Source organism: Budorcas taxicolor, chromosome 2 (assembly GCF_023091745.1).
Source record: "Budorcas taxicolor isolate Tak-1 chromosome 2, Takin1.1, whole genome shotgun sequence".
Lineage (NCBI taxonomy): Eukaryota > Metazoa > Chordata > Mammalia > Artiodactyla > Bovidae > Budorcas > Budorcas taxicolor.
In genome coordinates this window covers 5,892,625-5,917,856 of record NC_068911.1, presented here as the reverse complement: position 1 = coordinate 5,917,856, position 25,232 = coordinate 5,892,625, and the positions used below count along the sequence as shown (strand labels likewise).

Sequence of the window (25,232 nt, the reverse complement as noted above, 5' to 3'; positions counted from 1 at the left end):
GGCTCTCTGGACTTGAGTTTTTTCATCTCTATAATGTGGGAGTCCCAGTTTCAAGCCTGCTGTGAGGAGTGCATGCCTGTCGACCGTTCCCCTTGGTGTTGGCACGGGGACCTTGGTGCGAGGCACACCTTGCCGTGTTGGACCAAGCAAGAATCAGCAGTGTTGGTTCTTCATCAAGCCCCACTCACATGAGTGACTCTACCTTAGTGGCTTTCGAACTGTACTGTGGTCACGACCCCCATGGGTACACGCTGTGGCCTTTTCCCCACTCCCCTGTGTGTCTGAAACAGAACTGACTCCACGTGGTGCAGAATGCTTTCTCCTACAACCTCCGATGGGCTCTGACCCTGTTTGAAAAACTGCTCCCAATCCTATTTCTTCCCTTTCTTTCTATGCTGCGCCACCCAGCTTGCTGGATCTTAGCTCCCCGATCAGGGACCGAACCCGTGCCCCCGGCAATGCAAGTGTGGAGTCTTAACCACCGGACTCCCAGGGAACTCCCTCATCCCCTTTCTTGAATGGACCTTGTGGACTCCTTCTCTGTTGCTGCTAGAACAACTCACACAGATGGGGAGGCAGGGGGGCGGTCCTTGAGACCATGCAGGTGCCTTCTCTTTCAGCGCTGGAGGTCAGAGGCCCACAGCCCACCTCGGTGGCTGAACGGGTACTGGAGGTTTCTGGAGGCTCCAGGGGAGAACCAGGCTCCTCCTCCAGCTCCTCCAGCAGACGGACAGAGGCAGGTGCCCAGGGGCCAGGATTCCCTCCAGGAGGGAAGTGGTGCTTCCCGTGGGTCAGCAGCAGGGCAAAACATGCTCTTTTCAGAACATCACGATGTCCTTTGAGAACGCAGTTACCCACGTTAATAGTACTAGCGTCATGTGGGAACCACTGCTCCACTTCTGGGCCCGCGGCCAGGCCACACTCAAGGCCGCGCTGTATTCATTTTCCCTGCCAGTCACTTTTTCTTTGTTGTGCCTCTCAGGAGTCTTAGCCTTGAAATGTCAAACTTGGCCTCTCCTTATGATGAAGATAACTGAGTTTGGGTATAATAATCTCTAAACCACAATGACAACATGTGCTTTTTCTCTCCCACTGCACACCTTGCCCCCACCACACCCACAGGGAAGAGGCGGCTTGGCAGAGGGAGGTTAGTGTGTCTGTCTGTCTGCCGTCTCTAAAGGAGCTGGGAACAGGGTGCCTCCTCTGCCCAAGTCCTGCCGGGCTAAAGGACTGCACTCGAGAAATGGTTCTTTTGGTTGAAGGGTTTACCAGATGGCTCGATTCAGGAAACTAAGTCTAAGATTCTACCCCCCAAACTCACTAGTCTGACAAAGAATTCACCCACATTTCCCTACTAAAAATGCAAACAGTATAGGGAAAACAAAACCAGAAACATATTCAGTGTTTTTATTTAATTTTTTTTTTTAGCAGACAATTTACATACCTCCCCACCCCTTCCTTTAAGTTAGTGTTGACAACGTTCCATAATAAACTACTTAAAGAGAAGCTTTGGTCAAGAATGGAATGAAATTGCAAAACAAAACAAAACAACCCCCCAAACAAAACCCAAATCACTGCTGCTTTAAAAAAAAAACCAACACTTTCACCAATTATATTCAAACAAAACACACAACGAGGTTTGCGCCATGTGCGTCTTCAGTGTTTCCTGGCGGCGGGCTCCCCTCCCTGTGACATGGCAGCGCTGCCCTGGCGCAGCCGGTCCGTCCTCATGCTGGGTCTGGAGGCTCGCTCAGCTTCACATTATCCGAAGACCCTGGATGGAAGACTCTAAGGTCTGGGGAGCAGCGGGGAGAACACGGATCATCACTGGGGACTGGCCAGCCTGGCGTTTCACCCTCTACCCCACCTGCCTCGGAGACCCGGACTCGCCAGAGCAGGGCGCCCCCTGCTGGTCCTTCCAGGCCGTGCGCTGCCTCGTCCCCAGGCCTGGGGACAGGCTCCGGGCACACCCCGGGAGGGAAGGCTCGTATGTGCTTATCATCTGTGTCGCTGGCCCCGCACTCTAGTGCCCCGATGGCAGGCACTCCCACACCTGTAATCCCCACGCAGCCAGTCGGGTATACAACACCGAGCGTGGGCTCACAGGGGGACAGATCACAGAGGAGGACGCGCTCGCGTGAGCACAAGAGAGGCAGGTTGGCCGCAGGGATCAAAGGAGGACGCTACCTGCCCAGGTGGAGCTAATTACACAGGTGCGGCCGCCCCAAAGCGGCGAAGGTAACAAGGGGGAGAGACTTGTAGGGGCAGAAACATCAATCGTCGTGGAAGCCCGACAGGCAGCGGCAGAGTTCTGTGAACAGTTCACTTCTGGAGGTTTGGTCCGCCTCTCCTCCCCGGCTCCGCACCTCCCCCGCCACCCGACCAACCAAGAAGCTGGAGGCTACAGAAGCCTCTGGGGTTTGTCCCTCACTCACAACATCCCTCCATCCGGCCCCCTAAGTCTCACTGGTCCAGATCCTCTGGCCAACCCCCACCATAGCGGGAGGCACGTCCTCGTTGCTTGTTCACTAGACCCCAGAGCCCAGGCCGCCCACACATCATAGCCGGCGCCTCTCCAAATGGGTTCCAGAGCCGCCCCTGCTGCCCGCAGACATGCCAGGCTCCTCCAGGGGCCCCTGCCCGGCCTATGGTGCCCCTCGCAGCCCAGACCACTTGCTACCTGAAACCCACCCCACCTGAAGAGGCAGCTCAGGTAGTCTGTGCAGCACCCCCCTGCCCCGCACTCCCCAGCGGGAAAACAGGTGCTGACTCCTCTCCACCCAGCTCCCCGACTCCATCCTCCTGTCTCTCCAGCCAGACGAGCCCTTCCAGGGCCTTTCATGGCCAATCCTCAGGGCCAGCCCCCGGGCCCCGCACCTGAAGGCCGGCAGCGAGTGCTGGTCAGAGGAGTCGGTGTGGATCATAAAAACAGAGCTAGAGAGTTTGACCAGGCTGGGCCCAACCCCGGGCCCGCCGCAAAAGCAGCGCTCGCCTCCCGTCGGGGACTGTGCGGACACCTCCGTCACACAGGGCGGCTTTCTCCGGCTAACAGCCCCCGGGGGCAGCCCAGCGCGCCACGCTCCTGCCCTGCGCTGCAGGAGACGGCTGGGTTAAAGGCACGGGGAACAGTCTTCTCACAAGAGTTTAGGCACCAATGAGATGTGCTCTGAGAGGCACTGACAATACCTTGAAATCCCAAATGGTCATGGCCCCGTCGATGCCGGTAGTGCAGAACTTGCGACAGTCTTGCTTGTCCACCTCGTAAATAGACACTTGTCTGAAAAGAAGCACAAGCGAGAGACTGTGAGGGGCGCGGTGGACGCGAACTCCAGCCCTCCTCGGCGCGCACCGGCGTCTCCAGGAAACTGTCCCCCAGTTCCTTTAAGGTGTCTGTGGCTGTTAGTCTGTGGCAACCTGACTCAGAAAATGCTCAGATGAGTTTTATCACCAGGTATCCAGAAAAGAGAGACTGCCAACAGGGAAAAGTTAAGGATGGGCATTAACCTCAGGGATGTGGAGAAGCAGGGCGATCCGGGCCACACAGCACATGCCCGGGGTGGGGGGGGGGGGGTGGGGGGGGCAGCGGCCGGGCACGGCCACAGTCGGGACAGGCTTTCTGAACAAACTAGAGGCCTCGTGAAGCATGACTGAAATCCACCTGGCTCCTCAGGTCCACCGTGATGCTGCTGAGAAATCTAATGGAATGACCTTACTTGTACACATTACTTGCAACCCAGGACTGAACTGACAAGTACAGTCACTTTCCAGACAGGGTCTGACCTTCCTGCCGGGTGCTCCCTACGAGAGGAACACGACGTGCAGGACGGTCTCCTGTCACGTTTCTGAGAACGCGAGACTCAGCAGAGGCTGCCTGAGGGCAGGGCCCGTGCTCTGCGTGCGGAGGACAGGCTGACTACGGGGTAGGGGTAGAGCTGGCTCTCTGTGGCAAGCGGGAAACAAGGGCCCGCAGTCGGGAAGCTACAGGCTCCTGTCACCCCGTTCCTGAGGGGTCGCCCGGGCCGGAGGGCACAGACCGGCACGGGACCGTCAGGAAGCAGAGGGGAGCGGCGCCCCCTGGCGGGCCGGGCGGGCGGCACCTACGTAATGCTGTTCTGGTGCAGCGTCTCCAGGGCCGTGTTGCGGTCCTCGGTCGTGGCCCGCTTGTCCATGTTGCGGAAGCGCTCCATGGCCGACATGTTGCGCTGGATGCTCTGTTTGGGGATGTCCAGCTTGGAGACGAAGGTCAAGCAGCCGCGGTCGTCGTAGTTAAAGAGCATGGGGCAGCAATCGTGGCCCTGAAACGGGGGAGCGGGCAGGCTGGGTTGCGGGGGCGCCCACCAGCTCCCCCAGCGGAGCGGTCCCACCACGGAGGCCTCTGGATCCGCTCCTTCCACGAGGCTGCTGCTCCCTGTGCCTCAGCCTCAGGGCACACAGCCTCGGCGCCCGGCCTGTTCCTGGTCTCAAGAACGAAACGCAGGGCACGCGAGGGAAAATGAGAGAAATACTTACAGCAGCCACGACGCTGTTCTCTGAGACGAACGACACACTCAGGAGGGGCAGGAACTCTGTCTTCAGAGTTGAGACCCTGAGCACGAGAACACCGGTTAACACACGCTGGAAGGGGCCACGCAGCCTCATCAGACACAGGGGGTGACAAGGGACATGTTCTCAAGGGGCATCACAGCGTGAAGGACGGACGCTTCCTAAGAGGAGCCCTGTGGGGACTTCCCTGGGGGTCCAGTGGCTAAGACCGTGCTCCCAATGAAGGGGGTCCTGGATGAGTTCCCCTGCAGGGAACTAGATCCCACACGCTACAACGAAAGATCCCACATGTGGCAGCTGAGCCCCTGCACGGCCAAATAATTAAAGTGAATAAATCTTCTTTTTTTTTTTTAAGAGAAGCCCTGTGACCTCCAGCAATCTCCAGCAGGGGCGAGCCCCGAGGTGACGTGCAGCAGCAGGGGCCTCTGCCCCTCTGGCTGTGCCCACCCCTCCTGGTTCTGTCACCCTGGCCTTGGTTCCCTGCTACCCACATGCCCTCCTCCTGCCCACCTGAAGTCCACCCTGATTTCTGAAACTCGGCCTGGGTCTCATCACCCCCACAAGCAGCCTTCCTGCACCACTGCAGCCTGCAGGGCTCCCCCTCTCTCTGGCCTCCTAGAGCTGACTGTCACCGTCACTCACGACCGAAGGCCTTTCTCTGACGCCACCCTCGTCTGTGCTCTGAGTGGGCCGGGACCACAGACATTCATGGAAGTCTAGTCTGTGCCTGTCAGGCACCGGGGCTGCAGCTATGGCAACTGACGAACAAAACAGTGCTGGCCAATGAATGGGCCATGTGTGTGGGCACATGTATGCTTCGTGGCCATCTGCCAAATGATACAGATACAGCAGCAAATGTGCTGACTGACGGAGGACCAGATGCCCCAGAAATGCATCGCGGTTGTGCTTAGTCATGTCTGAGTCTTTGTGACCCTATGGACTGTAGCCCACCAGGCTCTCTGGCCATGGAATTTTCCAGGCAAGAACATGGGAATGGGTTTCCACTTCCTTCTCCAGGGGCTCTTCCCAACCCAGGGATCAAACCTGCATCTCCTGCACTGGCAGGCGGATTCTTCACCATTGAGCCACCAGGGAAGGGTCACACGGCTCCATGTGAAAGTCACCCCTGCAACCTCCAACTGCCTCCTCCGCCAGCATGACTGGCATTGGATTAAAGTCCTAACACCTCATCCGAGGCTTTCCTGTGGCTTACCTAGCTCTTACTACATGAAACACTTATGTCTGAGATGGAGAAGGGTGGAGGATGTAATCTGACTTGCAGCACCGGAAAAGGCAAATAAGTCAGTAAGACGGTAGACAGGGGCTTGTGAGCATTTGCTCAGAGCTCATTATGTGTTACAGTAGACTACAGAAAGCAAGCAGCCATGACATCAGGATGTGACTGAAGGACGAGGAGCAAACTGCTGTACAGATGCACAGCACAATCCTACTGGCGCTGAAAATGAAAAGATGTGTGTGTCTATCCATGTGCAGAAAAATCGTCTCGAAGACGATGTAATTTAGGATGCAGGGGGGATGTTTAAAAAAAATTTAAAAACCAACCAGTTCAATCCAAGTAGTAAAAAAAGACATTCTCTTTGAAATGTCACTTTGTTGCCGCCATGGGGCAGGGGGAGTCAGATGTGACGGCTTCCCGGAACAGGGTGCCAGGTCAGGAGACCCTGATGGGTGGGCTCCCTCTAGCTGCCAATGGAAGGATGCACCAGGAAAGGACGGAGATTCATAAGCAGCAAGGACTGCGGTCGCCCCCTCTGCCCTCCAGGCACGAGCAGCAGGCACGAGCTCTGAAGGACGCCCTCCGCCCTCCTCAGGGCTGAGCTGGGGCCTCCTCACCCCGAGTCGCTGCGACCCTGGCCACTCCAGCGCGCACCCTGGGTGGGCTGGCTCCCAGGGGTCGGCTGTCACCAAGGCCCCGGGTGAATGGAGCTATGCTCACCAACCACAGAGAGGAAGAACACGTCCCCCACTTCATCTAAGGCTGTGGGACGACACTCACATGCTGTGAGGCATTCTCAGGGACGGATTAACTGCCACCCGAAGGAACTCTGGGACCAGGAGCAAACCAGGAGGCTCCTTTGGAGGATTCATGACGGGCATTTCCATTAAGAAGTGTTTCTGGAAGGGAGACCTGAATCTTCAAAATCTCCCCAGACGGACCATCTAAACGTACGAAGGTGACTTTAAAGGCTGCTGTGCAGCCCGGTTGGGACTTTTACGCTCATGTCCTGCACTTCCACCAGGGCCGAGTGGCCTCAGGCCAGCTGTGGAGAGACCCCATGCCACTCCTCTGTAAGTCCAGACAAAGGCTAACACTCACTGAACGCTTTTTGAGGCGTCGGCAACGGACACGGTGCTGTCATGGCTGACCCAGGCCAGTCGGCTGCCGCTGGCCGAGAAGCTGACCCCATGCACCCAGCCGCCGGTGCCGCTGCCCCCAAACTCGGACATCAGCTGACCGAAAGGCATCTTGCTGCCCCAGGGCGTGCTGGCTGGCTTCTCATCCACTTCTTTAATGTAAGCAGAAAACACTCTGTGGTTTAAGGGCAGGGAGAGAAGGAAAAAGGGGATTAAAACATCTGTATGTACTACTAGAAACAGGCCGCAGGCAGCTGCTGGCAGGCACCCCAAGACGCAAAGGTGCCGACTCAGCAAAACCCAAACCCTGACGACGGGCAAGTTCCCATGCAGCTCTCGAGAAGGAGAAGGTTCGGCCGGCTGCCTCCACGCCAGTTCAAGTGTGGCCTACGGCCCGTGAGGCACCGCTCTTCAGGCACAGCATCTGCAGGACACAGAAGCCCTTCCCCTTTCCTCCTGGAGGGTGTCTGGGGGAGGACTGTGCTGTCCTGCCTACCCCTCCCCAGCCTACGGTGGACTCTGCTAAACGAGGCTACCGCCATCATTCTCAACAATAGCGGTCCAGGAAGCCCACACGGACAAACGGCAGGAGACAGGAAACGATTTGCAGCCCTGCAAGAAACCACCGGTACTAACTCATTTGAAGAAAGAAAGGGACATACCAAGAGAAAGCCAAGGGCGGCCAGGGAGGCTGAGGGAGCAGGCTCTCCCTAGTCTCATCATCCAGCCTTGGTGGCAGGGCTTGTCTGGGATGAAGGAGGGTCCTTTACAGCCTCGGGTCATTGGTCTCCTCTAATTCCAAGAATTAATTCTCTGTGGGAGGCTGTTTTGACCCAGACGTGGGAAGCAGAAGGGCTGGAGACAGCTGGGAGTCGGTCCTTCTAGTCCCTTCGCTCTCCAGTGCCATTTCCTTGTACATCTTCTCTTTGAAAACTTCCGAACCCTAACTGCTACACTGCTTCTCAAGTAGGAGGGTCAGCATTTTCCCCAAAGCACCTGATGCTACCGCCCTCTCATCCCACAGCCGAATCCTTACACACATCCTTAGCAAAACAAACCAAAAGAACTTGGATATTCTTGGATATAAATCACTAGACAGGTTTTCTGGAATGTCTCCACACAGCTTACTAAAGAAAGCTGCACCCCCATCTCCCAACCCACAAACCAGTGAATAACAAAGCAACATATATTTGCTTTTCTTTTGGCTAAAGGAAAAAAAAAAAGCCTTCTGATAAAGAACAGCTTTAAAAAGCAATTACATTGTATGTTCCTTAAAGCTCTCAGCAAAGTGGCCCTGTTTCTTCCAGCCCCATGCTCATGAGAAATAAAGAGCTTCAACTGAGGAGGAACCCAGCAGCGCCCTGTTCAGCCCTGATGCTCATCTCAGCCTCACTCTGGAACGCACCGAGTCCGCTGCCAGGGCTGTGAGATGGGAAACGACCTGTGGGGGTGGGGGTCTGCACCTGCGCCCCCCACCTGCCACCCGGGGATGCTCTGCCGGAGGACACTTCCTGGTTTGGCCCCTGCAGCCCCTCCACCTGCCCCTCCTCGCCCTCTTCTTTCTGCCTCCTGATTCCGCGCTTGCTGGTGCTCCTCTTCTAGATCACAAGCTCCTTTCGTCTCTCGAGTGCCTCATGGGGCCTGGCACAGTCCCTTACAAAGGAAAGGACCCACACGAACACTTGCTGAAGGATGGAGAACGAGGAGCTGAAGGCTGCTGCCAACCCTCGCCTGCTCCCACCTGCATTTGAAGTCGCAGGATCCCGCGGCCAGCAAGACGTTGTTGGGATGCCAATCCAAGCTGAGGACCGTGGAGCGGATGGGTTTTTTAATGTGCTTGCTCACCCACCTACAAAAGGAGAAAACCCATTTCAGTTTACCCACGCATCAAGCAACCATCCCCAGATGACCCACAGACGTGCGCCAGGTGAAACCAGCTCCACAGGGCTCTCATAGGGCCGCCAGGCTCCTGCTGGAGAGGAGGTGTGTTTATAAAGGAAGCAAGGAAGAGGGACCCTCAGCGGCCCTTCTGCTCCTCTTCACCCTTTGACATTTTCACCGGAACACCCGGTTCTGAACTTTCCCGGCTACCAGGGGACCCTCGTCAGGGAGTGTATTTGTAGATTAATTCTGGTACCACTGCCCCCCACCATGGGCTTTCAGATTACATGTGACTCTAACCTTAGGAATAAAAATGGAGGTTTGACATCACTTAAATTTTTATTACAAATAACTCAGTGATTTGTTCCTTCGTTTTGGGTTACGTTTGGGTTGGTTGTAAAACAATTTAATTCCCTTTCTAAGTCTGTGAAGCTGCAGATTTATTTTTTCACAGAAAAGTCAAGAAATGAGTAGAACCTCTTGCTGAATATGAGCCTCTGGCTAATTCTCTGTGCATGCGTGCTAAGTTGCTTCAGTCGTGTCTGACTCTTGTGACCCCATGGATTGTGGCCCACCAGGCTCCCCTGTTCATGGAATTCTCCCAGCAAGAATACTGGAGTGGGTTGCCATGCCCTTCTACAGGGGCTCCTCCCGATCCAGGGATTGAACCTGGGTCTCCTGAAACTCCTGCATTGCAGGTGAATTCTTTACCACTGAGCCACCTGGGAAGCCTAATTCTCAAGCTCCACTCAAAACATGTATGGACTTCCCTGGTATTCCAGTGATTGAGACTCCTCCTTGCCAATGCAGGGGGCATGAGTTCAACCCCTGGCCAGGGAACTAAGATTCCACATGCCAAAAAAGATTCTAAAAAAAAAAAAGAATAACAACCCCCAAATAGTTTATTTATATCTAACATCAGTCATTATTCTGGCCTAATTCAATTTCTATCCTTAAACTGCTGCTTAAAAACCAATCCCGTTCTATTACTCAGGAGCTGGAAGACTCACTCTTGAGCTGAATGCTAGGTTACTTTCCTAGAGAATCTTTCTCATAGGGGCCTTTCTGGAAAACAGACAGCATTCTGACATGTTTTGTGCCAGTTATTTTACATTAAAGGCCTTTAGAGGTTTTTTTAAGAGTACTTGCATCCCACCAGTGAAACATCGTGCCACAGCTGAGACATTCCACTGAACACGCGTCTTGTTCAAGGGACACTACTGTGTCCTACAGTTGAGCCCAATTTATCTGCACTGAAACTGGTTTTCAGTGAATAAAAATGCCAAATGCTGCTTCTCCTCTGTTACAGTGAACCTTCTGAACAATTTCTTGCAGGTAGTATTTTGTTATCCTTATGTTAACAGGGGCTTGAAAGAAAGGCCGCCAGTCTTTAGGTCATAATTCAGTCTTGTTGCAGATTCACAGACGATCAAAATTTCTGAGGTTTTACTAAACTACAAAATGTAACATGACCATCCCTTCCTTTCCTTGTCTCAGACAGGGACACACGAAGAATACTGTGTACTCGGCTATTTTTAGTACAAACACAAACACTGCCAGTTTCACACTAAATGACAATTCCATGTTGGAGGCTATTTACCACCCTTTCTGAACACGTGCCGTGCTGGGTAGAGCAGAGTGGTTTCCTTATCAAAGTGAGCAGGAAGGAGTAGTTAAAATCAGTTACTTAGCCATAAAATAAACCTGGGTATTTTGACGGGATCAGCTGTGAGTGGTTTACAGTATAAAGAATGCACAACAGGCTGATTTATTTCTGAGATTTTGGTCAATTTTTACTTCAACAGTTTAGATAAGTAAAATGTTATACCAGGACACAGATTTCGTTAGCAAACTTTAAAGACAGGAGAATACTACTCTCTGTAGGAATTCTAGATATTTTAAAGTTAATAGAGATAGGGGAAAAAAAACTATTCCTTAGGGCATGAGGACTCTTTCAAGTTTATGATATATAAACATCAGCGGAAGAAAATAGCAACGTAGACAGTGCAGAGTGAGAATTGTAGCATCTTAAAGAAAACAAGTTAGGAGATCAGAACATGGGAACTACAGCTTGATATTAACGTGAGGAAGATGTGAGACTGGACTTGTACTCAGAAGAAGGAAAAATGCTCAGAGAGAATGGAGAATTTCAAAGGAAAAAAACATCTCTGGATGTGGAAGAGCTGAAGTTATAGTTAAGCCTGTACCCAGTGCCTCAAGAAGTCACTGAGGACACAGTGGTCCAAATGTACAATTCCACAGACAGAAATAAAAATACTTGGATGGTGCTCACCAGTCATTTTCAGACTCGAAGTAACAGACAGAGATGAGTCGTGCTCCACTGCCTACAGCAAACTTGTTCTCTAGCGGGGACCACTTGACGAAAGTGGCCGCCCGGTTAATTCTCAGGATCACCAGGGTTGGCTTCCAGACACCATCCTTCTGACTCCACACGTAAGCGTTGCGGTCGGCCCCGCAAGTGACGATGCGGTCACTCTTGGGAGCCCAGTCGATACCTGCAAGTGAGATGTGGTGGGCATCTGCTCCGCCTGGCCAGCAACAACAGACGGGGCACTGGCAGGTGGGCCTGGGACCTTCCTCCCCAGCCCGTCCATCCCCACCAATGGTCCTGATCACCAAGGCTAGGACGCTCCTCTGCAAAGTTCTGTGACTCAGGATCCTCTGGAGGCCACACAGAACAGAGCTCTATAACTGTGGAGCTTCCAAACCAAGCAGGGGCATTCTTACCACCCACTCCCATGGCTTTAGAATTCTGATCTGAAGACCTTTGTCTTCCCTCATCACCAGATTGGCTTTTCCTTTTGGTCTGAAAGTACCTTTACTTACGCAGTAACAGACCTCGGTTATTAACTGAAAGTCTACAATATGACATCCAAATAAAGCAATGTACAGGGTGAACGACCTTCAGTATAGAGAGGGGAAAATATCAATTGTGATTCTTCTGAAGGTAGCTGCTATTTAAACTAACCGAAATACCTTTCCTATATGATACAGGTTCTGTGAGAGTCTTTGAGTGTCTTTGTATCTAAACCTGGAAGAGACCTAAACAGTCAGGACTGCTCACACTCAGTCAGGCGTGTCTGACTCTTCGCGACCCTATGGCCTGCAGCCCGCCAGGCTCCCTTTCCACGGGATTCTCCAGGCAAGAATACTAGAGTGGGTTGTCATGCCCTCCTCCAGGGGATCTTCCCAACCCAGGGATCAAACCCCCCTCTCTTAAGTCTCCTGCATTGGCAGCTGGGTTCTTTACCACTAGTGGAACCCTAGCACCACCTGGGAAGCCTCTGTGAAGGATCCCAAAGTCAAGGTCAGTTTGTTACACACCAAGAGTAAAATCTGCTATGACTCAGCCATTTTATACTTACTGATGAAATATTTTCTATAAACATAATTTAATATTAAAGTTCTAGAAATACCACTAATAAATTTTTATTTTAGGTATTTCCTTAAAAATAATCAAGATTCTTAACAGTTACATGAAAAAAATAAGAAGCAAAGTCTCCATTAGTCATAAATCGCAGTGACTTTAGGAGTGTGAGGAGTTTACATTCATTCACCTACCGGAGTAGTCAGCTCAATTATTCATACCACTAAAGGGAAAAAGATGGGGGAGTGTCTTCTCAGTGATGTGCATTTTTGATTTAAAATCCATTCATTACAGGATAGCTTTGCAGCCCTCTTTATTAGATTTAAATTTTTATTTTTAACTACAACAGCAAACCCACATATTATCACAAGATACACATCACAATGGGACATACAGGAAAGTAAAAAAAGCCCTACTCCATCTCACAGCTACACATGTTCCTCCCTCAAATGACACTGATATCATGGCAAACATTTTCTTCTGCTTTCAGTAAATTAGCAGTGGGTATAAGTTATGTTAGAACACTGATCTCATCACAATAATTTCCCCAAACATCCTTTTGTTGTATGTTTGGTTTCCAATCACGTTATTAATAGAATAGATAAGATCGGCATGAACATTAAGGCACATACCTTCTTGCTTTGGTTAAAATGATCTGTGATAAATTCCCAGAAATATAATGCAAAAACATTGTTAAAAAGTAAGGAAGGCAAACGGTCAGTAAAAGGCAAGTTCTCATCTCTTGCTAATTTACTGCTCCATCTTTTTTTTTTCCCCTGTTTTCCTGCCATCAGAAGACTTCAAAAGAAAAGGAAAGGACTCGAGCGTCTGTCCCGTCTTTCCTTTACAAACGGCATCCCAGGATAACCAGACAGTAGGTGAAGGTAAGCGTCTCCTTTATAAATGCATTCCACTTAATAGAGAGGAAATGCTAGAGAGTATTACCACGGCGCAGCCACTTCTAAATTAATGGATGGGGAAAGATCATCAACAGTCGCTAACATCACAGAAAGAAAGGTGACCTGACGTTACGTGCCTCCTTCATGAAAACCTGCCATCTCCTAACCTCAACTAGCGAGTCATGGAAACAGAGGACCAAGAAACCTATGAAGCACCGAGTGCCTGCAGTCTGCAGAACCCGGGCTCTGGGAAACACGGCAGACAGACAACCCGATCTCTCAAAGGAAAAGAAAGAAGGAACCCGTCAACTGGAGGGACATCAGTTAATCACAACCATGTGTGTACCTTATGAGGATGCCAATTAAAACAACTGACGACTGTACTGGTTATTGTTTGAAGAATCCTTATCTTTTAGAGATAGGAACTGAAAATATGAGATGAGGCAATGTCTGGGATGTGCTTGAAAACAGAACAGAAAGAAGGAAAGTGAGTTGAGAACAAGACTGGCTACCAATTGGTAATTGCTGACCCTGAGTGATGGGTATATAGGGGCTCATTGCTTTACTCTCTTATTGCCATCTGTTTAAAACTGTCCACAGTAAAATCTTTTTTTTTTTTAAGAGATGGTGATCAAATATTTAACAAAAAAGAATAAACTCAAAGAAAAACACCAGAACTCTGCTATCCTTTGATGCATGCCATATTCTTTTCCTCTCTATTACTGAGCAGATTTTCCTTCTAAAAAACTTCAGAGGGGCGTTTTCTTTTTCCATAGTTACTATCTCTCTGAGAAAGTATGTTTGATCTTTGGTCTTCTGCAACAGAGTTATATTTAGACTTTTCCAACAACAGTTTTTTTTTTCAGATCTAAAAAAGAAAAATGTCATTTGAGCATCTGGACAGAAAACAGGCCCAAGTTCAAAGGATTCCAAAGGAGAAGCAGGGGAGAGAAAGGACATAACTATTTCACTTTCTTGGCTAGTTCTTTGGTCTTTCATCTTGGCCTTTTCTCATTTTTTCAGTATTTCCTAATGCTAAAATTCCAACTTAAAATATGAGTGTGCTTATTTTTAGGCTGCAAGGCCACCGGCAAAGGGAGTTAATGGAAATAGGCCAAACCTCATAGAAATAAGGCCATGGGAAAGAAACAGCAACCAAAATAGAAATTATGTCTTTGGTGCTAGTTTGGTAATACAGCCAGTTGGCCCCTGACTGGCATCACACACAAATCACTGGTCAAAGCCAGAAGGGACAGTCATGAGTTTTTGCTGGGGACACAATCTAAGGGGTGCAGAAGGTCAAAATATGCTGTTTTTCTCTGATGGGGGAAGGATATCTTTAGGCTAATCAGAATCAGAGGCAAAACTCAAGGGTCCCAATTAAAAAAAAGAAACATTTACCATCAGTCCCTGTGCTGCCCACTTAAGTGCAAAAATCACTGCGAGAAGAAAGGAGACTCAAGACAGACGTGAGAAATTTGTAAGTGAAATGTTATGGAGAGCAAGTTTTGATGTGCTTAGCCAAACTGTTGAAAGAAAAGAGGCTGAATCACTCAGCCAGAAAACAGGATAAAAAAGAAACTACAGTAGTTAAGGGTCAAAGAATAAAGAGTTCTAGCCGAACACAGCAATAAGTATTTTTTTAAAAAGAAGCCGTCAGATAGGATTTCCCAGCACAGTAATACATTCTCTTGAAATCTGGCATCAAGAAACGGTTCACCAAGTTCTGAAAACCTTTGTAAAAATGCTCCATTTTTCTCTCTCCTTTACTTGACGCTTTCTTAACACTGCTCTGATGTTAACCTTTCCCCAGCTATTCATTGAGAGTTTTTGTCAAAGATGAACATTACTGCACACTTAGGAATCTGCCTCAGAACCAACGCATTAAGATCCAGTCTTTTACAAATTGACAAGAAAAAAGGACACAAAAATTCAGTGGAAGAGTGGTTAGGAGTTATGAACAGCGAAGTCATGAAAAAGAAAACCTGGGTGGCTAACAGCCGCTCAACCTTTCCATGTGGAGAAGGCAATGGCAGCCCACTCCAGTGTTCTTGCCTGGAGAATCCCAGGGACAGCGGAGCCTGGTGGGCTGCCGTCTATGGGGTTGCACAGAGTCGGACACGACCGAAGCGACTTAGCAGCAGCAGCAGCAGTAGCAACCTTTCTATGAACCAGGGAAATGCAACTCAGACAGAGCCCACTGCTCACTCATTGGCCAGTCCGACTCTGCCAAGCCTGGGGAGACCAGCTCTCCTGTCAGGGCAGGTGGGGTGAAGGCGAGCTGACGACACCTGGCAAGGCTAAGATCTGCAGAGCCCTGGGGTGCAGCAAGTCTCCCAGAGACAAGCATTCACTCCTGGATGGAGATCTTCCTGCTGCTGCCGCTGCTAAGTCAGTTCAGTCGTGTCCGACTCTGTGCGACCCCATAGCCAGCAGCCCACCAGGCTCCCCCGTCCCTGCGATTCTCCAGGCAAGAACACTGGAGTGGATTGCCATTTGCTTCTCCAGTGCATGAAAGTGAAAAGTGAAAGTGCAGTCGCTCAGTCATGTCCGACTCTTAGCGACTCCATGGACTGCAGCCCACCAGGTTCCTCCATCCATGGGATTTTCCAGGCAAGAGTGCTGGAGTGGGGTGCCACTGCCTTCTCCGGGAGATCTTCCTGGGCACGCTCAATTTAGCACTTCAATGTCACAAGGAAAAAGTGGAAATAAATGTTTTTCAGTGCAGGAATGAGTAAACAAATGAGGCATGGAATGCTAACCAGCGGGTAAAAGCAATCAACTGGGTCTGCCTCCACCTACATACTTCTTCCCTGGTGGCCTAGCTGGTAAAGAATCCACCTGCAATGCGGGAGACCTGGGTCCGAACCCTGGGTCGGGAAGATCCCCTGGAGAAGGAATGGCTACTCACTCAGTATTCTGGCCTGGAGACTTCCAGGGACTAGTCCACAGGGTCGCAAAGAGTCAGACACCACTGAGTGACTTTCACTTTCATCAACTCAATGCACATGAGTCTGAGCAACCTCCAGGAGACAGTGAAGGACAGGGAAGCCTGGCATGCTGCAGTCCATGGGGTCTCAAAGAGGTGGACACGACTGACTGACTGAACGATAACACATATACATGCAAGTCAAACTATAAAAAACAGACGGGGGCAGTGTCATACCAAACGTCAGACTGCCTTCTGGGGGACAGGAATGGGGATGGGGCTGAGAGGGTGCGTTACCATTATCTAGAATAACGCTTCTTATAATCCAATCTTCGGTTTCCCAAATTTTCTGGCACAGGAGAAAAGATAAACAGCGGCTAACTCTGGGTGGCAGGAATATGGGTATTTGTTACACTCCTCTTTGTCCTTTTCGATATTGTGGAATGTTTTCCTCGCCCCAAAAGCAACATATAGGAAAGTCGTGGAAGACACGGCGTTCCCTCAGGACTTGTGAACCCAGCCTGGCCGGCAGCTTCACCCAGCTGACGTGCTGTCTGGTTTTCACTTTCACGTCTCATCTCCATCTAAGCTGTTTAGTCCCCGGAGGTTGTGTTTTCAGCAACACTAGCAGAGTTCTATGTACCAGCGGGACTCAGAGACACACTTCAAAACCGAGGTGACTATGTGGACATTTTCTCAAGTTTTCTAAAGGCAGCTCAGGGAGTGCTGCGCGACTCTGAGTAGGGTGGTTGACTTACTTTCCCAGGCTCTCTGTCTACAAGGGTGTGCAGTGCTGGGAAATGCCGCCCTGAGCCCACTCCCTTTACCTGTGATGTGTCCATTGTGTTCCTTGAGTTCATGGGCTTTCACCCACTGGCCCCCGTTCTTCTTATAGATGTGGACCTCGTGATTATTGGGGCTAAGGGCGATCTCTGGAAAAAAAAGTCAAAGGTTAATATTTGAACATGCCACCAAAAAAGGTATCTGTTACAGTGGGCTTTTTTTTTTTTTTCAGGCTGTGCTGCATGGCTCGTGGGGATCTTAGTTCCCTGACCAGGGACTGAACCCAGGTCTTGGCAGTGAAAGCATGGAGTACTAACCATTAGATGACGAGCGAATTCCCACAGTGGGTATTTTATTTATCTATTTACTTATGAAAAGAAATTTTTTTTGGCCTCGCTGGGTGGCATGGCAGGCAGCATGTGGGATCTTAGTTCCCCGACCAGGGACTGGATCTGCACCTCCTGAATTGGAGCATGATCACTAGACCACCAGGGGATTCCTACAGTGAGCATTTTAAAAACAGACTGAAGGAAGGAACGGGAAGGCAGGTCTAGAAAATGGTTTCCAATTCTGGCCCCTGAAGAAGTAATTCCTTTATTATTTTTACCTCTACTTGGAGCCCATATTTTAAAATGTTTTAAAGAGAAACTAAAAATTTCATTTTATTAGAAACATACACAACTGTCAATTAAGGATTCTAACCAGTAACAAACAAACAATGCTGCTGTACTTAACTGATACGATTTTGGTCCACAGTAAAATATTTGATGTTTTAGTTTACCTGTCCGATGTTACGAATGATAAATATTTAATTTCTGTAGACTTGCTGAAACACTGCAAATAGCTTGTAGGTTCTTATTATTGCTATCACGAACCGAAACAGGAACCACTAATTTATTAAGGAAAAATACCTTTGATTCTACTGATAAAATAAATTGAAGTTTTTCTTTACAATAAAGCCAATATAAATCACAAAATACAAATCTGTTTTTAAGAGAAATCTCTTCGACCAATCTAAAATATTAAGAATATACATATATAATGGACTTTTTGAACTTATACGATATTTTTCTCCTTTCTAGTTCATCCATTTTTAAAAACTAAAAATTGATTCCTTAAAATTAAAGTCTATGACCCAAACTGTAGGTCAATCATTTAACAGCTCCCTCATCTATCGTATCCCCTTTTCTTCACTCCTTAGGAAAGCCACATCTGTTTAAAGATGAAACTACAGAATAAATACCTAGCTCTAGAATTCTAAGACTTTAAGTGCTTTCTGGAAGCCAGTTACATATTTCTTTAAATCTCCAAGATGTGTGTAGGGATTTCAAAATCCAAATCCAAATTTAAACCTGAAAACTACGTTTCAGATTAGAATGTGGCATAACAAAAAACTCTGACTTAAGACACTGAGTATATTGACTAGCTTAAATGAGAAAAATTAGAACTTATGTTTCTATTAAACATAATTGGAAATACTCCAAAACCCTATTTTTAGATGAGACAGTAGAGACAGAATTATAGAAAACTAAGCTGTGAAGCTTTAAGACGTGATCACAAAGCAGAAGCTCTAGATTCACCGTTCTGCCATGGTTCAAATTCCAGATGTTGCTGCTGCTGCTGCTGCTGCTAAGTCGCCTCAGTCGTGTCCAACTCTGTGCGACCCCACAGACGGCAGCCCACCAGGCTCCCCCGACCCTGGGATTCTCCAGGCAAGAACACTGGAGTGGGTTGCCATTTCCTTCTCCAATGCATGAAAGTGAAAAGTGAAAGTGAAGTCGCTCAGCCGTGTCCAACTCTTGGCGACCCCATGGACTGCAGCCCACCAGGCTCCTCTATCCATGGGATTTTCCACACAAGAATACTGGAGTTGGGTGCCATCGCCTTCTCCAAAATATCCATATAGAGGCCCATATCTAGGTTTTCACTTTATTCAACAACAACCTGAAGTATACTGTTTATGTGCCAAAGATTTATTTAAAAATAAGAGCAAACTGGGACTTCCCTGGTGGTCCAGCGGCTAAGACTGTGCTCTCAGTGCAGGTCACCCCGTTTTGATGCCTGATCAAGGAACTAAAGATCCCACATGCCCAGCCAAATAAATAAATTCATTTTAAAAAAATGTAAATCAAGTCTGAATTGCTTTAAAAGAGATAGTGAAGCTACAGATTCAAAATAATCCTTATCAAAATCCCAGCTGACTGACCTAGTTCTCTGAATCTATGTCCCCGTTTACATATGACACTGAAATATGTGATTCTTAAAAATGCCAACATCTAAGAGAATCAGTGGTACCGAGATAAAGGAGCCAAGTCGATGGCATACTTACGGGTACGATCCCTGTTCCAGGCATGACAGGTGATTGGCTCCAGTAAAAACTGATGCAGGGACATTATTCTTAGTGTTTTCAAAGGATAGAAAGCTGCAACAAGAAACAGAAAAAAGCACTTAAAATAGTAGGCAACCCATATTTATCTGAGGGTCCTGAAATGTTTGGGGGATAAATAAAACATTATTCTCTCATTAAAAGAGAATCAATCTCAACTTCAAAATCTTAATCATTTAAATACAGTTAGCACTGTAACCACCACTGTGGAATTTATTCTGTCAAAGGTCATCAAAGGACTCTAAAACCATGAGTTAAGGACTGTTGGGGTATGAGATATTCACAGTCTCAAAAGACCATCCCACAGATTATTTACTAACTGCAAACAAACAAACAAACAAACATGCCTTTACAGTAAAAAAAAAAATCTGTCAGTCACCACTTTAGCCAAGTAATCTATCTTAATATAATTAAGTAGTAGAACAACATAATCTGATGGGCTTCCTGAAGGGAGGCAGTTTGAAGTGCACATCATCGCTTATAAGTAGTGACCACTTAATACTTCCAAGAGAACAAAACGGGCCCTGTTAATAACTGTGCCATGAAAACAGGACACATGGCTACCATGAAGAAGCTTGGTAATAAAAGAGATGGTGAACCTACCTATGAAATATTTATGCCAAACATTTATGCTAAATCCATTCAAGATCTAGACCTAATTTCCAGTTTATAGGAAATAAAGGAGAGCAGACTTAAATAACATAAAGCGGAAACAGTTAAAACCAGAAATGTGTGCCATCCTATAAAAGAACCGACCTGGACTATTCAAAAAAGGTGGGAGTCAGGGTTGGGTAGCTGTTTTACAATTCTTTCTTTTTTAAAAAAAAGTCATTGAATTGTACACTTAGTTTTTAAATTCTTTGGCCATGCTGCACAGCATGTGGGATCTTAGTTCCCCAACCAGGGACTGAACTCCTGCTGCTTCTGTTGAAAGCTCGGAGTTTTAACCACTGGACCCCCAAAGAAGTCCCTGGGGGTGGCTGTTCTAGATTAAAAGAGCTATAAAAACCAAATTTGATAAATGAAATTTGACTGTAAATCTACATTTTTAAATAGCCATCAAAAATATATTTTGTAAAATAGGAAAAATTTGAATTTAGACTACCAGTACTCTTGCCTGGAGAATCCCATGGACGGAGAAGCCTGGAGGGCTGCAGTCCATGGGGTCGCTGGGAGTCGGACACGACTGAGCGACTTCACTTTCACTTTTCACTCTCACGCACTGGAGAAGGAAATGGCAACCCACTCCAGTGTTCTTGCCTGGAGAATCCCAGGGACGGGGGAGCCTCGTGGGCTGCCATCTATGGGGTCGCACAGAGTCGGCCACGACTGAAGCAACTTAGCAGCAGCAGCAGCATCACATAACATGGAATTATTTTCCATTTCTTAACTATGATGGTGTGCATTAGTCGCTCAGTCATGTCCGACTCTTTGAGACCCCATGGAAGGTAGCTCGCTAGACTCTTCTGTCCATGGGATTCTCCAGGCAAGAATACTGGAGAAGGCAGCCATTCCCTTCTCCAGGGGACCTTCCTGGCCCAGGGATGGAATCTGAGTCTCCTGCATCGGCAAGCAGATTCTTCACCACTGCGCCGCCTGGGAAGCCCAACTCTGATAATGGTTGACCATAGGTAGGAGAATGTTCTGACTCTTAGGAGACAGAGATGAAGCCTTTAGCGATGAAGTCCTCTGTAATTTATTTTCATTCCTTCAGGACAACAAAGTAGATGTATAAAAGCTAATGTGGCAACATGTTAACAACTGGTGAAGATTAGGCAGGTGTTTGTTATTTATCCTCTAAACTTGTTATTGTAACTAAATAAATGAAAAGCAGAGTTTGTGAAAGGCCATTAAATAAAAAATCGTATCAAATTCTCTATTTTACAGGCATCCAAATCTAGATAGACTGATGAAGCAACCTTTACCTAAAATAGGAGAATTTTTTTCAAAGCAGCCAGGCCCCCTCCCCGGCCCCCACCGTCCCCTTAAAATCATTTCTAAGAGGCAGTCTCACAGCACTAAAGATTCTATGCTTTAAGTGCAAGTCAAGTCAACTTAGGGTGGAGACAGAAATGTGAGACAGGAATTCTGATGCAAGCAGGAAATGAATGGGAAGGCCACCAGAAGGTTATGAGGTGAACAATAAGAATTCAGCAGACAAAGCAGAAATCAATCTCAGTGGAAAGCAAAGGAAATGCCTCTGCTAATTGTTGTCAAGGAGTCCAAGGGTCAAAAAGAGATAAATACACCCTTAAATAAAACATCTGATATCTTGAACTGGCTGAGAAACGTCAGTGTTTTCCATTCTATTCTAAGAATGACGACATTTAGGTAATTAATAAAAATTATTTATTTATTTATGACTTCGCTGGGTCTTCACTGCTGCAGGGGGCTTTCACTAGTTGAGGGGAGCGGGTCATTGCAGGGTGCAGGCTCTAGGGCGCACAGGCTGCAGGCATCGCGGCAAGCAGGCTCAGTAGTTGTGGTGCATGGGCTTAGCGGTTCCGTGGACCAGGGATCAAACCCATGCCCCCTGCTCTGGCAGGCAGATTCTTAACCACTGGACCACCGGGGAAGTTCAAGATCATTAATTTTTTTTTCCCTTGTCCATGTTCTGCAAGTTGCAACTCACAGATGAAGTCTCTAACTGAAAATTATATTTTTTTAATGAATTCAAGTGAGACCGCCTAAATTTCTTCTGAAAAATAAATTTCCAGATGCTCAGTGCATAATTCTTTTTCTCTGATGCTTACCCATTACAAAAGGCTTTACTCAGTTACTCAAAATAACATTATATAAAGATATGTAACAAATATATCCTTAACTAAAAGCAATTTAGCTTATATGACACATTTTGTAGGCTCATTTGTAAACTGAAAAAAAAAACGATCTGCAAATTAATAACTTAATGTAAATCTCTACATGCAATAAAAGCACACATTTCGTGTACAGTTAGAAAAGGTGCAGAAAAAGGCTTTTTCATTCTAAAACTCAGGATTATAAGCAATGGAGCAAAGCCTTCAAAAGAGGTAAACATTTACTCAATGGCATAATTAACTTCTAAAACTGCACTTCTAATTTTGTTATATCATTCAGGTTCCATATTTGGACCTACACTCAGGACCTGTACTTCTATAATCATGTGGCTATTTTAAGTCTGTAGACCAAGACAACATTCATGTTCGTCCAATTCATAAGACACCACCAGTGAACACAGCATGTGTTCATGAAACTCAGTGAAAGTAGAATAATGACAGCTTGGGTTTTTTTTTTTTTTCACCAAGAAAAAGAAACCTTCTGTCCTAGGGTGATAATTATCATTTCTAAACTGTGATTTCTACTTAAGTGAAAAAAAAGCTTGTCTTATTGCGGATAGAGAGAAGAAAAAGGGACAGACAAAAAAAGGTGATGATATTAACAAACTTCTACTGATGACCTTTTAATGGCCAGCATGGAAAGGGAGAGAATGACTTCTTTGTAGCACGATATGACTCCAGGGGACCCCTCCATCCCTCAGTTCCTTTCTCTACCTATCACTTGAGTCTCTGCCTATCACTTGAGCCATGGGCGGTGGAGGCAAGGGGACCTGGGTTTGAATCCTGGCTTTGACACACACTAGCCAGGAAATCCTGGGCAGGTCACTTACTATCTCCCAAACTCATTTTTCTTCATCTGTGAAACGGACATAGAACTGACATCGCAAGGCCAGTGGTAGGAGGATTAAATGAGAAAGCACATGAACACATGTGGTTCAAAGCCTACCCCCAAAGAGATAATAAATGAGTTCCCTTTCTCCCTCTGACCCAGCCCCAGAAATACACTCCAGGGAGTACCCTCTGAATTGGGAAAACCTTCCTGGCCCTGGAGCTTTAAAGTAATTGTACAGTAGGGATGTCAGTTCCCTACTTACGGTCAGTGCTCTAGACTGTGATTCATCCAGTTTTTAATTGCTCTCATCACCCAACCCAGCAATACCAGGTACTCTGACAAGGTCACCACACCCTCTACAGTGTTCAGAGACAGGTTCCAATTCCAGCCTCAACCAGCAGACTAAACCTCATTAGGCAGAACCTGTTTTGGCATAGGATTAATTAACTAGATGGAATTACTGATCCTCTCCCTCCTAGCAGGAGATTTATTTTTCCAAGATGATCCCCTCCTTTAACTGTGATAAGCAGATGAATTAACCTTGGAAGGTCTCCAAATACTTTGAGGTAGAAGCAGCCACTTACACCTACTCCCTCACGTGGCAAAAATATCCTCCTGAATGATACGCTCTCCTTTTTTTTTTTTTAATAGATACTTGAAACACCCAGGGTCTATTGGATACTAAAAGGCCAGATTTAAAAACTGATTAAAGAAAGAGGGCAGAACTAGGATAATTTAGGTAATTTCGGCAAGGAGTTGAATTAGATAAAAGTAGGTTAGCACTGCCTTCTGGTTCCAAAGCCCCAGTATGAGAACAGATGGCTTTATAATAAAAGATTCTAAACTACAATGTATTAAAGAAAGTCAAGTTGCTTAGTCGTGTCCAGCTCTTTGCGATCCCATGGACTATAATCTATCAGGCTCCTCTAACCATGGGATTTTCCAGGCAAGAATACTGGAGTGGGTTGTCATTTCCTTCTCCAGGGGATCTTCCCAACCCAGGGATCGAACTCAGGTCTCCCACATTGCAGGCAGGAGATAAATATGCTTTACCATCTGAGCTACCAGGGAAGCCCACAGTGTATTAAATATTAAAGGGCCTACCATATTCCCAGCAGTGGAGCAATACCAGGTTGGGGCCAGAAACATAAATAAATTTGACACTTCTCTGGTCCACAAATCTGGGGGGAGAAGAGTAGAAGAGGAAGGGAAGACACGCAGACAATGTAAGAAGCACGAATAAAACTTAATTGAGCACATACTAAGGGACAGGGGCTATCCTAAGCAATGTATGCAAATAAGCTCACTGGAGCCTCAGAAACCCCTTAAGGATCTTATAAATATAGATGAGAAAACGGGGATTCAGACGAGCAATCTTCCCAGGGTCATCCAAGCAGTGGTGGTGGCGGGGTGGGAGGGAGGCTGGGCAGTCCGACTCGAGGATTAGAAATGAGAAAAGGTGCTAAAGGTTGCACGGAGGACTAGGAGCGCCGGGGGTCGACCGTGACTTAGGGGAAGGCGGCACTCAAGCGGGGAGATTCTTAAAGAACTCGGGGGAGGCTTCTTCGCCGGTTCGGAAAGGTTGCCCCTATAGCTGAAGGATGCAGGGCTGCCCTAGACAGGAACAGACATTCCAGGGGCGCTTACTGCGCTCAGGGAGCCTATTCCAGACGCTGAAGAAAGGAATGCACTGTGCCTCGCGACGCTCGATAGGGGTGGGGGTGGTGATCCCATTCACTACAATTTTAGCGCCTGTGATAAACGCCCACAATGGAAGCGCAGGAGAAGCGATCTTTCATTCTGGCATTGGAGGAGCATCGGAACTTGGAAATCGCTGAGAGATGGATCTGGGCGTGTGGGGACCCCAGGGCTCGGCAGGCCCCTCGGAGAACACCGCCTCCCCGCCTCCTCCCCCGGCCCGCCCCTCCCCTCCGCCTCCGGGCCCCGCGGCCTAAGCCCCCGCCTTGCTGCCCCCGCAGGTACAGATCGGGAGCGAGGCCCGGGCCAGGGGAGGCCAGCAGGGCCCGAACCTCGCCCCTGCTGCCCCTTACCTGGGATCGGGGCCGTCCGGACGGGCTCGGAGCGTTGAATTCGCGGACTCTGGTCAGTCGACGCGAACAGGCTCCGGCGGGCGCGGGCGGAGGACCGGAGGCCCAGAGGGAGCGGCTGACAGTTCCCGGAAGTGGCCACGGCGCCTGCGCGGCGCGGCGGCGCGGGCTGTCGGCGCACGCGCGTCGCGGGGCGCGCGCGCTGCGGGGAAGGGTCGGGCGGCTTCTCAGGAGTTTGCGTCCAGAGACCGCTGGGAGCTGGTGGCAGGGCAGCGTAGACCGCTTAGTGCTTTCCTCGCAAAACGTCCTGAGACTCGAGGGCCGAAGCGCGGAGCCTTGGCGCTTTCACAAG

General features: G+C 48.3%; 1 protein-coding gene across 2 annotated transcripts; it reads right to left on the bottom strand.

The window, feature by feature from the left end:
• Nucleotides 1-1,385: 1,385 nt before the first annotated feature.
• ARPC1A (actin related protein 2/3 complex subunit 1A) lies at nucleotides 1,386-25,013 on the bottom strand. Of its 2 annotated transcripts, none has more exons than XM_052657425.1 (10): nucleotides 24,884-25,013; nucleotides 19,128-19,220; nucleotides 16,843-16,947; nucleotides 11,093-11,315; nucleotides 8,660-8,767; nucleotides 6,881-7,093; nucleotides 4,510-4,585; nucleotides 4,102-4,295; nucleotides 3,187-3,277; nucleotides 1,386-1,795 (listed from the first exon to the last, which is right to left on the bottom strand). In XM_052657425.1, exons 2-10 carry the CDS (start codon nucleotides 19,189-19,191, stop codon nucleotides 1,757-1,759), a joined length of 1,113 nt encoding a protein of 370 aa, XP_052513385.1. In that variant the 5' UTR covers nucleotides 19,192-19,220; nucleotides 24,884-25,013; the 3' UTR covers nucleotides 1,386-1,756. The 2 variants fall into 2 exon arrangements, with proteins under 2 accessions (XP_052513385.1, XP_052513394.1); XM_052657434.1 differs by lacking the exon at nucleotides 24,884-25,013 and adding an exon at nucleotides 23,937-24,012.
• Nucleotides 25,014-25,232: the final 219 nt, after the last annotated feature.

Bases quoted from the DNA above. Each gene is read 5' to 3' on its own strand.
- ARPC1A (XM_052657425.1), bottom strand. From the start codon at position 19,191: ATGTCCCTGCATCAGTTTTTACTGGAGCCAATCACCTGTCATGCCTGG. The intron at 16,948-19,127 runs GTAAGTATGCCA...TTTTTTTTCCAG, and splicing joins CTGGAACAGGGATCGTACCC to AGATCGCCCTTAGCCCCAAT. The intron at 3,278-4,101 runs GTAGGTGCCGCC...GCTTCTTTTCAG, and splicing joins CTGCACCAGAACAGCATTAC to ACAAGTGTCTATTTACGAGG.